Source organism: Benincasa hispida, chromosome 2, assembly GCF_027475165.1.
Source record: "Benincasa hispida cultivar pf3 chromosome 2, pf3_genome.v1.1, whole genome shotgun sequence".
NCBI lineage: Eukaryota > Viridiplantae > Streptophyta > Magnoliopsida > Cucurbitales > Cucurbitaceae > Benincasa > Benincasa hispida.
In genome coordinates, this window is record NC_143479.1 from 68,848,379 (window position 1) to 68,863,170 (window position 14,792).

At 33.6% G+C, this 14,792-nt stretch overlaps 1 protein-coding gene and 1 long non-coding RNA gene across 5 annotated transcripts; both read left to right on the plus strand.

Moving 5' to 3' along the window:
- Nucleotides 1-274: 274 nt before the first annotated feature.
- Nucleotides 275-3,316, plus strand: LOC120071262 (uncharacterized). Of its 3 annotated transcripts, none has more exons than XM_039023427.2 (7): nt 275-406; nt 875-1,103; nt 1,514-1,592; nt 1,684-1,746; nt 2,566-2,607; nt 2,698-2,754; nt 2,990-3,316. In XM_039023427.2, exons 2-7 carry the CDS (start codon nt 889-891, stop codon nt 3,080-3,082), a joined length of 549 nt encoding a protein of 182 aa, XP_038879355.1. In that variant the 5' UTR covers nt 275-406; nt 875-888; the 3' UTR covers nt 3,083-3,316. The 3 variants fall into 3 exon arrangements, with proteins under 3 accessions (XP_038879355.1, XP_038879353.1, XP_090166947.1); XM_039023425.2 differs by having other exon boundaries at nt 305-410; XM_090310821.1 differs by lacking the exon at nt 275-406 and adding an exon at nt 452-534.
- A 2,582-nt stretch (nt 3,317-5,898) lies between these two features.
- On the plus strand, nt 5,899-8,716 carry LOC150038119 (uncharacterized). Of its 2 annotated transcripts, none has more exons than XR_016527732.1 (3): nt 5,899-5,975; nt 7,924-8,145; nt 8,581-8,716. It is a non-coding gene; the product is annotated as an uncharacterized LOC150038119 (long non-coding RNA). The 2 variants fall into 2 exon arrangements; XR_016527733.1 differs by lacking the exon at nt 5,899-5,975 and adding an exon at nt 7,695-7,831.
- Nucleotides 8,717-14,792: the final 6,076 nt, after the last annotated feature.

Below are 14,792 nucleotides of genomic sequence, written 5' to 3' on the forward strand. Positions count from 1 at the left end.
AGCATTTTTAATTTTCTTAAAAATTTTTAAAGTCATTTTTGTCTTGAAAAATTAACTATTTTGTTTAATACTAACTGTGAAGATATTTTTGAACTTTTATTAAATTAAGTGTATTTTTTAAACGTTTTGAAAGTCTATGAATATTTTAAAATAAAACTTTAATAATTTTCATCTAAAATTAACGACAAGAATATTATTTAAACCATTCTTTCTTTAATGTTAAAGGATATTTTTAAAAATTTGAAACTTGAAAGATATTTTTGATCTAAGGAAAAAAAATTCGGGGGCGTTTTTTTTTTAAATTAACCTAATAATAATAATAATAATATATTTGAAAAATTTGACCAGCATCGTTAATAAGCTTACATCGAGGGTTTGCTTAGTGAAAGACAACTCTCCCTTACTCGTAGGTATCTTCTTCTTCTTCTTTTTCTTTTTTCTTTTTTGTTTCATTTTCGGTGTAATTTCGTTTTCTCCTGCTCGATCTAGGGTTTTGTTTTGCTTTTTTAGCGTTTCCTTTTTAAAATTTTGGGGGTATTTTTCGTTTTCTTCTGATCGATCTAGGGTTTCGTTTTGCTTTTTTTTTTTTTTTTCCTGTTTGTGTTTCTTTTTGGATTTTTTGGTGTATTATATTTCTATGTTTCAAATTGATTGTGGTTTGCTCTAGTCTTGTAGCTTGACTTGCGGATCCAACAATTTGAGGAATAGGAAAGGATAGTTAGCAATGATATGATTGCAAGTCATGTATAAAACTAATATATTGCTGCTATGATGCCATTGATACTGATTTTTCTTTGAGTTGAATGGGTTCCTTTGATTTCTGAGTAATTTTGTGCTCTATCAGATGATTATATATCCTCACTGTAACTTGTAGTATATTGCTGATCAATGGCGGCCTCATCTTCGTCTGCGACATCTTACACTTCTGATTCATCTTCTTCGTCTTCTCGCCGTCGCCGTCGCCGGAGAGCTCGCCGTGAAAAGGATCGGGACACGCTTAGGGTTCGTAAGAAGTCTCGCTCTCATTCTAAACGCCATCGCAGGCACCGCCGCTCCTCCTCTGATTCTCTCTCTTCCTCCGACTCCGAATCTGATTACTCCCGGTAAACCTCAGCAACTTGAATACTTTCTCTCGTATCATGCTGTTCCGTAGTTGTTTCTGATCTTTTGTTACCTTGGTTGTTTGGTTGTTGTTGATAAGAGTTCGACAAAGATTGGGAGATTAGTTTTCAAAAACTCGTTTTTGTTTTTGAAATTTGACTAGGCATTCAAGAATTTCTTTATTGCAGATGAAAATCATAATTGATAAATTGGAAGAAAACAAACATGAATTTCAAAAGCAAAATACTAAAACTGAAATGGTTATGAAACAGGGGCTAATTTATAACCTAATTTTTACTTTTCAAAATCTTGTCTCAGTGAGTGGTGTTGCTGCTTTTCTAGTCAAGTATTTTTGCATAGCACTTGTTATGTACCCAAGATAATTCTTACCTGTTCTTTTATGCACATGTAGAACCAATAGCTCTTCTCAAAGCGAACCTGAAACGTCTGGCCGTTCAAAGCGGCATAAGAGGAATGATAGAGCAAAGAGGGTAGATGTTTTTATATAATATTTTTTCTATTGGGCTTTGTAGTTTACACCTTGTTATTGTTATTCTCTCTCTCTCTCTCTGTGCATCTTAGGATAAGGAGAGGGAGCGAAGTAGGAGTCATCACCATAAGAGGCGTAAACATAAAGCTAAAGAGGTAGACCACTACCCTGTTTGTGTGCTATTCTAGTATTTCCCCTCCCTTCCCCCGCTTTTCTTCATAAGCATACTATTTTGCCTTTGTTGCTGTAATGCTATACTTTCGATGAACTGAGAAATACCATGGAAATAACCTCTATGCATCATGGCTTTTACTCTATCTACATCCTATTGACATATTATTTAGATAAAAGACTCCTATTGACATATTATTTCAGAACATATTATGATAAAGTCGATCTAGCTTCTAATACATGTATTCAATGTCTAAAAAAAGTTCTTTCCGAAGAGGTGCACTCTCCAATGAAAATCTTATTAAGTCATTTGAGTTTCTATCTTCAATGTATTTTTAGTCCTTGGTAGTAGAATCAATCATAGCCTGAATAAGTATCAGCATAATATTATTCTTCTAATCATTAAAGGAGGCACAAAGACTCCAAGCATCATCGAGGCAGAATCCTCATGTATAAAAGTCCTTAACCACTTATAATCTAAAGAAGACATAAGCTTTCAGGCTAAAGTTTTGAGCCAGTCTGATAAGCCATGCAATCTTTAGAATAAAGCTGAAAGTATTGATCTATTTGCCAAATGATCTTATTGTTTTTAGTCATACGAATCTTTAGACTGCATCGATAGTTGATTTTGTTTTCGGAGGGGTTTCTAAATTAGATATGATGTGAGATGTTCTATGACTATTTACTGATTGATTCTTTGAAATTGGAGTTGGGGTCTGTGGCATGATGATCGGGCTGTTGATTGACTTGCCTTGAATGGTTTGTTATGCGGATTTGTCCTGGCATTCGGAGTCGATGTATAGAAACAACCAGAAGAGAGTAGTAGCCCTGTGCAGCTGTCTAAGGTTCCCTTCACAGCTTTGTTTATTTTGCAATTATCTTTCTTTCTTGACATGTCTTATCTCAACTTCACAGTCACTTCATCTATTTAACAGTTTTTAGCACGGGAGAAGGATGATGGTACACGGCGGAGTGCTGTCTCTGGCAAAAAGGTGAAAGATCCAATCTCTTAGTTGTTTTTGCCCATGTTTTGGAGTGCTTTTGACAATGCTGAGAACACTTTTGCCTTGACCAAAAGCACTTGTCACTCATATTCAACAGGTCTAGGAGAATTAAGAATGACTTTGAAAAAAGTCGGGTAGCATAACTTAACAGTGGTTGGTGAGAAGAGAACAGCTTATAGAGTATTTTCGATAATATAGTTTTCATGAATTGTTGTTATTGCAGATTTTGTTGAAACTTGACAAATCAAAGGAAGACAAAGCTGAAGAAAACAAAAGAAATGAATTACTGAAATTCTTGAACTCTAGCTTTGACTAATGGCTGTGTTTGAACTGAAGGAAAGAGGCATTGTTAGAATTGAATTGTTAGCTGCTGCATGAAGAAAATTAAATTCAACCAACAGTTGTGTGTTGATTATGTTGTAGAGACGTATTTAAGCCTGTGAACTTTCTTCCCTTAATGTTTTGATGCATACATATGGAGATCTTGTTTTAATTCCTTATGGACAAGAATTGAAATTGAAATGCAAAATGATTTAGTTTGTTTTATTTATTTTTGATGGAATAGAATGGGATGGGAAGAATGATTGACTATTAGTTATGATTATAATTTATGGTACATTGATTTTTTATTATTCTTGTTTGCATGAAGTATTGTGATTTTTAGGAGTTGTACAAGAGAATTACTCACTATTGTGTAGAACCATACAAACCTAATACTTTGCTCTATTCCTCTTCTTCCCTTTCTAGTGTTTTAAGGGATTGTTTTAGAGATTGGAATGTAATTAGGATTATTGAGAATTAGAGAAATGTTGGAATGTATGAGGAACCGAGGTTGAAACGAAAATGAGATTGTGAAACGAGAAAATGGTGAGAAAGAGGGTTGGATTAAAAACTCTTGGAATGGATTGAGTCTAATATTACAAGTTGAGTTCAAATCATTCAATTCAAATATGGTATTGTAACTCATCATACAATTTAGACTCATTCTATTACGGGTTCTTAAATAGTCTCTAAGGGGGCGTTTGGGTCCCCTATTTGGAGTTGGGCTGGTGGGCTATTATAGATCATCCAAGTAAATAGTTGGAGCCCAAATTCCACTTAACCCACAATTCATCAATATATCATTGTTCCAGCACTCTCCCATTTTGTTTACTTCGATTATTTTACTTGTTTGTATTATTTCCTCCATCTCGTTTCATTCCATCTCTCTCTTTAGTTCTTTTTTCCTTAGGGTCTTGCCATGGTTCTCGTTTTGATTCGTTTCCGGTGGGTTTTGGAGCTTCCTCTTCTTTGTTCCCACTTAACCTACAAACCATTGTTATACATTCTCCCGTTTTACTTACTCCGATTATTTTGTTTGTTTGTATTATTTCCCTCGTCTCGTTTCCTTCCATTTCTTCTTCTTAGGGCTTCGTCATTGTTCCCGATCGGCGTTGTTTCTGGTGGGTTTTGGAGCTTCCTCTTCTCCGTTCCTGTCGATCAACTGTTATTGCTTTGGTCGGATTTGAAGAAACCTTACGCAGATCTAGACTACGGTATGTTTGGTAGTTTAGATTTGTGTTTTTCTCTAGATCCGTAACCCTTTCTTTTGGCTTCCTCTTTCATCTTGCCGTTCTGAACACCACTCCCGTTCTTTTTTATCTTGTTGCTTCAAACGAAGGTTTCACCTTGTCGTTTCTTTTGGTTCTCCAATCTTTTGTGTTGTCCCTTCTGTCTATCTGAGTCCGAAATCCTAAAACCATGTTGAGCTCAGATCTTGCTTGGTAGGGGATGGAGATCCTCGTTTGGAGCATGGTAGGGGATGGAGGATAGTGTTCAGATCTTGGTAGGGTTACCAGATCAAATGACAAGTCTTCTTTCTCTTCACCAGTCGATGATGAGTCATTGTAATTTTGTTTCCTTCATTTTGTTGACAAATGTAAGCTTATTTTTTTTACATATCTTTTCAGCTTATTCTGATTATTTGCTCTATGCATGATTTCAGTGTTTAGATCTTGGTCTTTGATAATTGTATGTCACTGTATAAACATTGGTTATAATTGTATTTCCTTGAGATTCTTTATCTGTTCTTGGTCTCTAATAATTGGTCACTGTATAAACACTGATTATAGTTGTATTTACATTTTTCTTTACCTGTTCTTGGTCTCTGATTATCGGTCCCTATTCATTTTTTTATCATTGTTTAAACATTGATTACAATGCTATTTCCATTATGTGATTCTCTTTCTTGGCCTCTGATCATAGGTCAAAAGTATGCTATCTTCTTGGTCTCTGATTATTGGTACCTTACTCCTTGTTTCTTTATCTGTTTACTCTTGGTCTCTGCTACTATTTCAATGATTGTTATAAACATTGATTACAATGCTATTTCAATGATGTGATTCTCTTTTTTGGTCTCTGATTATAGGTCAAAGGTATATTATCTTCTTAGTCTCTGATTGCAGTCCCTTACTCCTTATTCCTTTATCCATTTACTTTTAGTCTCTGCTGCAATTTCAATAACTGTTATAAATGTTGATTATAATGCTATTTCCATGATGTGATTCTCTTTCTTGGTCTTCGATTATAGGTCATAGGTATGCTATCTTCTTGATCTTTGATTATCCGTCCCTTACTCCTTGTTTCTTTATCTATTTACTCTTGGTCTCTGCTACTATTTCAATGATTGTTTTTGCATTGACTCTAATGATCAATGTATCTGATTTACCATAGTACATCATATTATCCAAAATTCAGAATGACTTAGGAAAGAATTTTGTTGCTATGAGGTTGGTTCTTACCGTCTAAGCATAATACTAGGATAGTTAATTGTTTGTTGGCTTCCTTGTTTATTTTATTTTATTTTATTTATTTATTTTTTCTTCTTCCAATCTCATTGCAACTATGTTATTATTCTTGTTTGCTTCCCAAGTTGTTCTTGTTTGGTTTATTCTAGTTTGATTGCAAGTAGTGATTTGTATAATACTTTATTCATTGTTAAGTCACTTCACCTGATGTGATTGACAATAGTGGTTTCTTTGGTTCACATCAATGGTATACTATTCACTTTATTTCACTAGGTGGGGTTTCCAAGGTTTATTTATTACCATAAGTACACCTAAACATGACCTACTCATCATCTAGAATGTTAATATCTTCTCTTCTCTATAAATGAGACTTCTTTTCCTTACAACTACGAGGGCAACCCCATTTTCACAACACAATTGTTGGTAAGTCTCTTCCCCCTCTCTCTCTTTTGTGTTGCTTATCACATCTCCTATTGAGTCACTTTCACTTTTTTCTTTATGTTATTATTAAAGCATCTGTTTATTTATTATCATAATGTTCAACTTATTAGAGAATAAGCGAAGTTTTACATTTCCTTCTATCGTACATAAGGTGGTACTCTTCTTTGTCTCAATTTTCTTTTCTTTTGTATCCTTCTTGGTAGTCTTTTCCTTTCTCTGTTTATTGTCTGTGTTCGTACTATTTATCTCACTATTTTCTTGTTTATTTCTATGGTTGGTAGATTTAAAATCTTTTCTTTCAAATGTTCTAGGTCGGGTGAAACCTAATCTGTACTTCTTCTTTTCTCAAATTTCATCCAATTTCTTCTATCAACAACTAAAACCGTGTAAACTATGGGATTTATTTGCTTTTCCTTAATTTGTACATGGGTGCTTTCTTCTCCTCAAATTTCATCCTGTATATTTGAAGTGTTTGTTGATACAAAACTTAAATTCTTAAAATAATTTAGTTATATATTAATTATGCTTTTGCTGTTCTTTTATTACAACAATTTTCATTCTTAAAAGGCTTGATTTTCTTCCTAAATACTTGTTAGGCTTCATCACATTTTTCTTTTTTGATTTATTTTTCATTTAAAACTTAAGATTTGATCACGAGCCTAAAATGAAACCTACTAAAATCAAGACGATTTTATCAATGAGAATTTTAATTTCCATGTTCATATTAAAAAAATGAAATTATTCGAGACGTTGCAAGAAATTGAATATGGTTATTGTTGATTAATACAAAAAAAAAAAAAAAAAAGTTTGTAGGGCTTGCACTTATCTATTGGTTAAAGCATGCTAGTGATTAGCAGCAAATGTTAATAATACCATTTGATTGCTTCATTTGGTAGGATTGGATATATTTGATAAAAATGCAAACAACATTTTTTATTGATAAATTAAAAGTAAAGTAACAACTATGAATAATTGTCTTTAAGGATTAAGATGAACAAACTTAAAAGTCCATAGATAACGATTTAAACTTATTTTTTTAAAGAAGTAGAAAAGAGAGAAAAGAAAAAAATATGCATTTTTACTTCAAACTTTCAATTTCATCCCGTTGCACTCTAAATTTAGATAAAAATTTTAATCTTAATGTTAAACATTAAAAAGTATTGTAAGTCACTATTACTACTATTACTAAGCTATATAATACAATTTTGTATGTACTTAAAATTCCATGATAAGAATATTCTTGTTTAGATTAAAAGTACATTAGTTTGAAGTTAAAATTAAATTTTGCATAAATTTCAAAAACCACTCATGAATAAATGTTTCAGGAGCTAATTTTCGTAATCTATGGTATAATGGACCCCTAAGAAGTAGTAACCATACTAATGGTGTTCACAACTACCCAACGTCAATTTCTGCTAACACTAGAGCTATTACTCAACGACTACAGGAGGATAGAATACCCACCACATCACACTAGACATCATATTAGGCAATTAACATACTTTCGACTAATCCATGAGTTTGATTTAAGTTGTCATGAAAGCACACGAATGAATAAAAGATATTTTACCATTTTATGTACTTTATTAAGGACAACTGGCTAATTAGTGGGAACAGAAGTTGTAGATGTTGAGGCGATGGTCGCCATGTTCCTGAACATCTTAGGCCACGATGCTAAGAACAAAGTAGTTTGTAGACAGTTTGTTAGGTCTGGTAAAATAGTTTCTAGGCATTTCAACTCTGTTCTCAATGCTGTTTTACGATTACATGAAGTACTGTTGAAAAAACCTTTGTCAATCACAACCTGCTGTACAGATCCGAGATGGAGATAGTTTGAGGTATAGTGAAACTAAGCAAATGTTGGCACGCTACCCGTGTCTAGTTTAGATAACTTATGTATATGAATATTTCATATGTTGTGTTTGCATAGGATTATCTAGGTGCGTTAGATGGTATGTACATAAAGGTCAACATGGGTGCCATTGATCAACCAAGTTGATGAGGACGGGTGAAATCGCCATGAATGTTCTTGGTGTTTGTGACACGAATGGCGATTTCATATTTGTCTTACTTGGATCAGAAGGTTTTGCAGCTGATTCTCGTGTGCTTAGAGATGCAATATCACGACTTAACGGATTGAAGGTTTCGAAGGGTAACAACTTACACACACAACTTCTTGTCGTATATCGTAGTACTCAATAGTTATGATTTGATACAATTGGACATTGTATAAGATATTATTATCTAAGTGATGCTGGGTACCCAAGCACAGAATATAATGACCTGCACTCCAAACACATACTATTATTATTATAACCCACAAACTATAATAAATACGGACTATTATAACCCACTCAGCATCCTAAATGTCCATAAATATTTAAGACTTGGTTGATTGGTAGTTTGGATTTTGTCTTATATTTTTAGATTATTGAGTTTGGGAAAAATGTAATTGGTAGGTATTTGAATTTTGTTTTGTTTTTCCTTTTTATAAGAAGAAACAAACATCATTGGTAACCATTTGGTTTTTGTATTTTGAAGGTAATTGCTTGTATAACTTAATGACAAATGTTCTCTTGCTTTGTAGGATGACAGAAAAGTGTTTACTTATTCGATATGGAGGTGATTGGAATGAGAATGAAAGTTCGTATATTGGGGGACAGTTGACAGGAATCACTATGTCTCATACATTGAAGTATGAAGAACTTAAATCATTTGGTTTTTGTTTTTGATTTTTCAAAATGTTACCAATTTCCTCTTTATTTCGTATAATGATTTGCATCTTTTTAACCAAATTTCAAAAGCAAAAGTAAGTTTTTAAAGGTTACTTTTTTAGAGAAAAAATTTGGATGTATAAGTAATATCAATAGACTTGATTTTCTTTTAAAAAAAAATGAAATAGTTACCGAGGATCTTAAAGTCTAAATTTTAAATCTACCTAAAAAGATTTAATTAAAATCAAACTTTTTTTTGTTCAAATTAAACTAAATTGAAATTCAATTTAGAAAGTTCAAATTAAACTAAATTTAGATTTTAATATTCTAAATTAGAAATATTAATTAAAAACAAATTGGTGACAATCTAATTAAATTCAATATGTTTTCAATTACAAAACTAATTAAAGCCAACTTAGATCCATTAGAAAAATCCAACTAAAAAAAAGAAATTGATAATATATAAAAAGAAAAGTAAGATTTAAAAGAGATAAAAGGAAATCGACATTTTTGGACCATTCAAAGTTTTGATTTGGAAAAGAGGACTCTTTAAAAAGAAACAAGTTTTTTTTTGGACCCCTCACGTATATGAAGCCGCCAGGTACCGGCTACACACCAGGGATGAAAAACTAGGGTAGGATGCGCACAAGACCATGCTAATTCGGACTAGGAGTATTCAAAAAATTCGATGATTCAGAAAAATCTATTAATCCAACTCAATCCGTACGGTTTGGGTTAGGTTATCATGGATTGAATTGAGTTCAAATAAATGAAAATTTTATGGGTTGGGTTGATTCATGAGTTCACCTAATATAATCCAAACAAACCTGAACCAACCCAAATTTATTATTAACTTTTAAATATATATTTTTTATTATTTATAACACAATTATTTATACATATATTGATTTTAATATTATTTAATCCCAATATTTTATTTTTTAATAATTTATTCTTTAATCACTCTTAAAAATAGGTTCACTTTAGAAATAAAATTTTCATTATATAAATTGAAATTGTTAATCTTAATTTAATATATAAAAATAATTAAATTTAATTTATACATAGGTATGTTTTCCTTATTTTTAGAAGGAAATTTCAAATAAATAACATGATTAACTCGAACTAATCCAACCCAAAACTTTCCAATAAAGTTTTGAGTTAGTTCATTTTTTAATAAGAAAATTTACAACTCAAATAATCTTTCAACCAAATCCAACTCAACCAAGATCCCTAATCTGGACATTGCCTTAGTCCCATACTCGAGCAAGCGACCCTGTCTCTGGTCGATTTAGGAAAGTAAAATACCAGGTGAGGTAGGAGGTGACCTGGGACCGGTGCAAATGATTCTATACTCAGGTGGCGATTAGAGATCTTGCCGGCAATTAGAAAAAAAAATGGAAAAAGGATGTTGCAGAGGAAGGATCTTGAAGAAGAAGGAATAGAATAAAGAGTTTATAGATATACGCAATATTTAATGCACATATATTCAAAAATAACAAAACATATTTAAATTTACATTTTTTCCAGTAGATAATTAAAATTAATTTAAAGCGATCTCTTTTTTCTCTCATGTAGACACGTGTAAGTGTGACTTTTCAACCTTTTTTTTCTTTTTTTCTTTTTTTCACGCATGTCATTATTCCTCATGCAATTAGTCTTTTCATCTTCCTTTTATTTTTTTAATTTTTTTTTTCAAAATCATTTTTTTAAATTTAGAAATAGATTAGATTAATATTTTATGTTTTCAAAATCTTGTAATTTAGGAATAGGTTGTATTCACATTTTTTTTACCTATTTAAAAAGAATTTTTTTCCCTTCTTTTCCCTAACTTTGTCATATTTTAAAATTAACTAATTTATTGATTTGAAGAGTCAAATCTATCCATCAACCATTTTTCCTTTTTAATTTTACGAGTTTTTTTTTTTTATTTCATTTAAAAAACCTTCAAAACAAATCCAATTTGTTAAAAAAAAAAAAATAGTATTATAATAGATGGAAAATTCAAGAATTACAAAAATCAATTAAAAAAAAGTAGGGCCAGTTGAATAACCCGGCCAAGCTGCCACTAGGCTAAAAACAGAACAGGTTAACCCAGAGATAGCCCGCGTGAGTGGTCTCCATGTGCCCTAGTGTTGGCCCCATTCTTAACCTATGAAACCCGACCAGGTTTCAATGAAAAAAAATTGGTTTTTTTAACTTCTTTTTTTTGTTTTGGCAAAGAACAATTATAGAGTCGTAAAAGAAAGGCATCCAAAATTCGAGATTGGAAATGGCCAGAAAGAGTAAGCACTAGAGGAGAGAAAATCGTTGATCTTCCTCTTTTTATCTTGTTAGCGATTAGAAAGCAAATTGGTAAAGGGAAGTTGTAGAGGAAGGATTTTGGAGAAGATAAAGAAGAGAGATTAAAAGGTAGAAGATGAAAAGTTTCCTAGATATTTACCATATTTAATGCAAATTCAAACATATCGAGATATGGTTAAAATTACAATTTTTTAGAAGGGAAATTCTTATAAATAAGGAAAAAAAAAACAATAATATTTACACTTTATAGCAAAAACAAATTCTAGTTTTCCTTTTTTTCTAAATTTCCAAAAATACCCTTCTTCCTTGTCAATTTTCCTTTTTTTGAATTTTCATTTGTCGCGCTCGCTAGACTCTGCTTCTTCGTTGATGCTGTGATTTTCCTCCTCGTCATTCTCAAATTACAAACACCGTATTGATTTTCCTTATCTCCTTATTTACACCATGATTTTCCTTCTTGCCGATTTTCCTTTTCTTCAAATTTGATTTGCTGCGCTCGCTGAACTCTGTTCTCCTTTCTTCCTCGTCGAATGCATTGATCTTCTTCCTCGCTGAACGTTGTTTTTCTTTCTTTCTCGTCAAACGTTGTGATCTTCTTCCTCGACCACGGTACGATTTTTTTCTTCTAATTTTTGTGTTTGTAAGTGTATGTTTCTTCATCTAATTCGTTTACAGCACTGGTGAGTTTTTTTTCTTCTTTGCATTGCGTTTATGTAATAAATGTTTGTGGATGAATTGTTGATTGATGTTTCAAGATAGAATTCTCATTTTAAGGCTTTCTTTAAATTTTACAAAGTTAAACGATCGGATAGCTTTTGTTATGTGATCATGTAGAGTTTACTACACAATCATATAACATTTGCTAAACTAGCTAATGATGCATGATCGTGTAGAGATTTTTATACGATTGTGTAGAGTTTTTTACACGATCGTGTGGCGTTGGCTGCATGATTGCGTAGGTACTCGCTTGCTAGATGATCGCGCGGTATTGGATACTCGACGCATCCTTGCGTTCTGATCATGCTAATCAAATTCGCAGATAGATAGTTTTTGCGTGCTAAACGATCACTACAAGAATTTGGTTGAATCCTGACGATCGAGGGCGTCGGGAGAAGTAACAATTACCGTCGGGCGAACCTTTCCTGACGACAAAGAAGTCACCAGCAACACCATCAGGGTAACATCATTGGGGAAACCTTTCCCGACGGTTAGGAAGCCTTGCCGTAGGAAAAAAGAATTCTCAACGGATAAGAATTGGGTGCTTCCCCGACCCTAAAGGAAGCCGTCAGGAAAGAGGATCAGAGCCCGATGTTTGGTCGTTGGAATTGGTAGGTTAACCCGACACCCGTCTGTCGAGAGTTAAGCTTTCACTCGATGGCCGAGTGTTGGCATTTATGATCTGCCCGACGATCTTTTGAACCGTTGGGGTTAGTTTTTATCTCGACGGGTTTTGACGGCATCGGGATTTTAAAACTATCCCGACGGTGATGTAGACCGCTGGGAGAGCTATAAAGCTCGACGGGTAGGGACTGTCGGGCGATATCTTTATCCTGACGGTCTCTATTTACTGTCGGGATAGTTTTAAATCTAGACGGTATGTAGTCGTCGTCGGGAGTTTGTTGCCTAACTCCTTGTCGTCGGGAATTCTTGAAATAAATAAATAAATAGATTTAAATGCCTTTTAAATCTGTTTATTATGTTTTTTAGATATGTTTTTTTTTTTCCAAGTGTCATACCTGTTTGAATCTTATAAATATCAATCAACTAAATTAAGATGGCCAAAATGAAGTACATATCCATAATAGATTAATAATATATTGAAAACTTTAATCCATGAGTTTTATAACATCCACAATTACATCGACAATTAAATCCACAATTACATCCACAATGAAAATGTAAAACCTAACCAAACTTCTTACCTAGAGATGCTGAAACACCTATACGTTTATGTTGTTACCATAACTGCAGGATAACAACACATACACAATCATCTAATTTAGCATAAAATAAAATTCAAACTCAACTTCAGAATAACAACATTGACTATACTTTACATAACTATACGCTTATGTTGTTACCATAACTGCAGGATAACAATATATACAATCTTACAATTAAGTTTACTACGAAAGTCGAAAAGCTCATACTGATAACAGGCAGAAATGCACGTTATCATAGTACTAAGTTCTTAAACAATGTTGGCTTGCATTGATAGAACATGTTAAATTGCGTCCATTAAACATCAATTTCATAATATTGCGACAGCATGCGTTCATCGCATGGGAACAGTTGATTTTTGTGTTTTTATGCAGAATATGCGTTGACGCAAGGTGGATGATCATAGGAAATCATTGGTCGAGCACAGCATTACGCAAGGCTTTGTAGTGATCGTGTTCGCAAACATTCGTCCGAGAAGAATTGCCACAACTCGGTCGACGCAACATGGTGGGCGCATCTAGATGAAAGGCTAATTAATCGCGATGGGACAGAAAGCTGATGACAGTCGAATCCGAATTAAGTTGACAGCCGCTAACGATACAAGTACATTCAGCTTTTCGGTGACAAATATTCGGCGCATCAGTCAGGGGAATTAAAGCCATCCCATCTCTGCAATCATGAGAGAGAAGCCACCGTTCACCTTGTATGTTCTATAAATACCAAAGGTAACTTTCAGAAAAGGGGTTCAGCAGTTCGAAATTTCATACGCTCGGTATGCACGTCCTTGTTCATAGCTTTCTTTCATTTTAAGGCGGATGCGAGAGAGGAGGTTGTGCCAACAGATCGTTCCGGTAAGCTTGGGAGAGTGCCGGAAGCTTCAAGGACAGAGAGAGGGCTGACGCCTGCGGAAGCAGGAACATCTTTGGAACCAAATAGAGATTTACAGTGTAAAGGCCTCGGTCAGCAAGGAATTTCTACCAGGCTCTCTACCTTTAACTTCCGTTGTTATTTTGTACTCCACTCATTTATCAAAATGGAATTTACTTCTCTAAATTCGTTCACTCTCTGTTATTTACGCATGAGTAGCTAAATCAGTTGAATGGGTTGAGAAGCATTTAGCTAGCACAACTAGGAAATCTTCATTCTATGCGATTATCTTGTATTATGTATGCTTCATTCGTCCATTAGAGATACTTGGGAGGGTAGTCTAAGGACAGGATCTAGACTTGAGAAGGTCAGGTTAGAATCTAAGCTCGGGAGAGTCAGATTAGAATGCATAATCAAGAGATAGGAGCTTAGGAATAAGCACTATTTGCTATCAACGCATCGCATGCATCCTAGAGATAGGATATGATTGTATGCGGTCACCTTGTCTTTATGCATTTTGCATCATCGCATAGGAAAAGAGTAGAGACTTAGGGATAAGCTCTATGGACACTTTTGCATTCAACACATGCATCCTAGACTTAGGAGCATCATATTTGCATTGGGAAATCACTTGTTGTGCATGGTTGTAGCATGATCGCATAGTCTGACGCATTCCCAAGTAACGCTAGCTAAAGACCTTTTTAACCCGTTCATCCGCATACTCAGTGTATTTATCACACAACTGACTTTTTTCAAATCTGCCGCATTTGTTTATTTTTTTTCATTAACGCAATCAACAACAAACCAATAATTAATTGAGTTACTGGTTACCGCAAAGTTTTCCTAAAAATTACCAACGCAACCTATTTTCACAAGTCCCTGAGTTTGACCCTGGACTTACCAAGAAACTCAGTGGAGTTTACACTTAGATTCCGTTGAGGAAACTTGAGTGCTCAACGCAATTTCACCATTG

What these genes read in the sequence shown, in the direction of transcription:
- LOC120071262 (XM_039023427.2), top strand. Translation starts at nt 889, where the DNA reads ATGGCGGCCTCATCTTCGTCTGCGACATCTTACACTTCTGATTCATCT. An exon ending in TCCGAATCTGATTACTCCCG is followed by an intron (nt 1,104 to 1,513) that starts GTAAACCTCAGC and finishes ATGCACATGTAG; the next exon opens with AACCAATAGCTCTTCTCAAA. An exon ending in GCCCTGTGCAGCTGTCTAAG is followed by an intron (nt 2,608 to 2,697) that starts GTTCCCTTCACA and finishes TCTATTTAACAG; the next exon opens with TTTTTAGCACGGGAGAAGGA.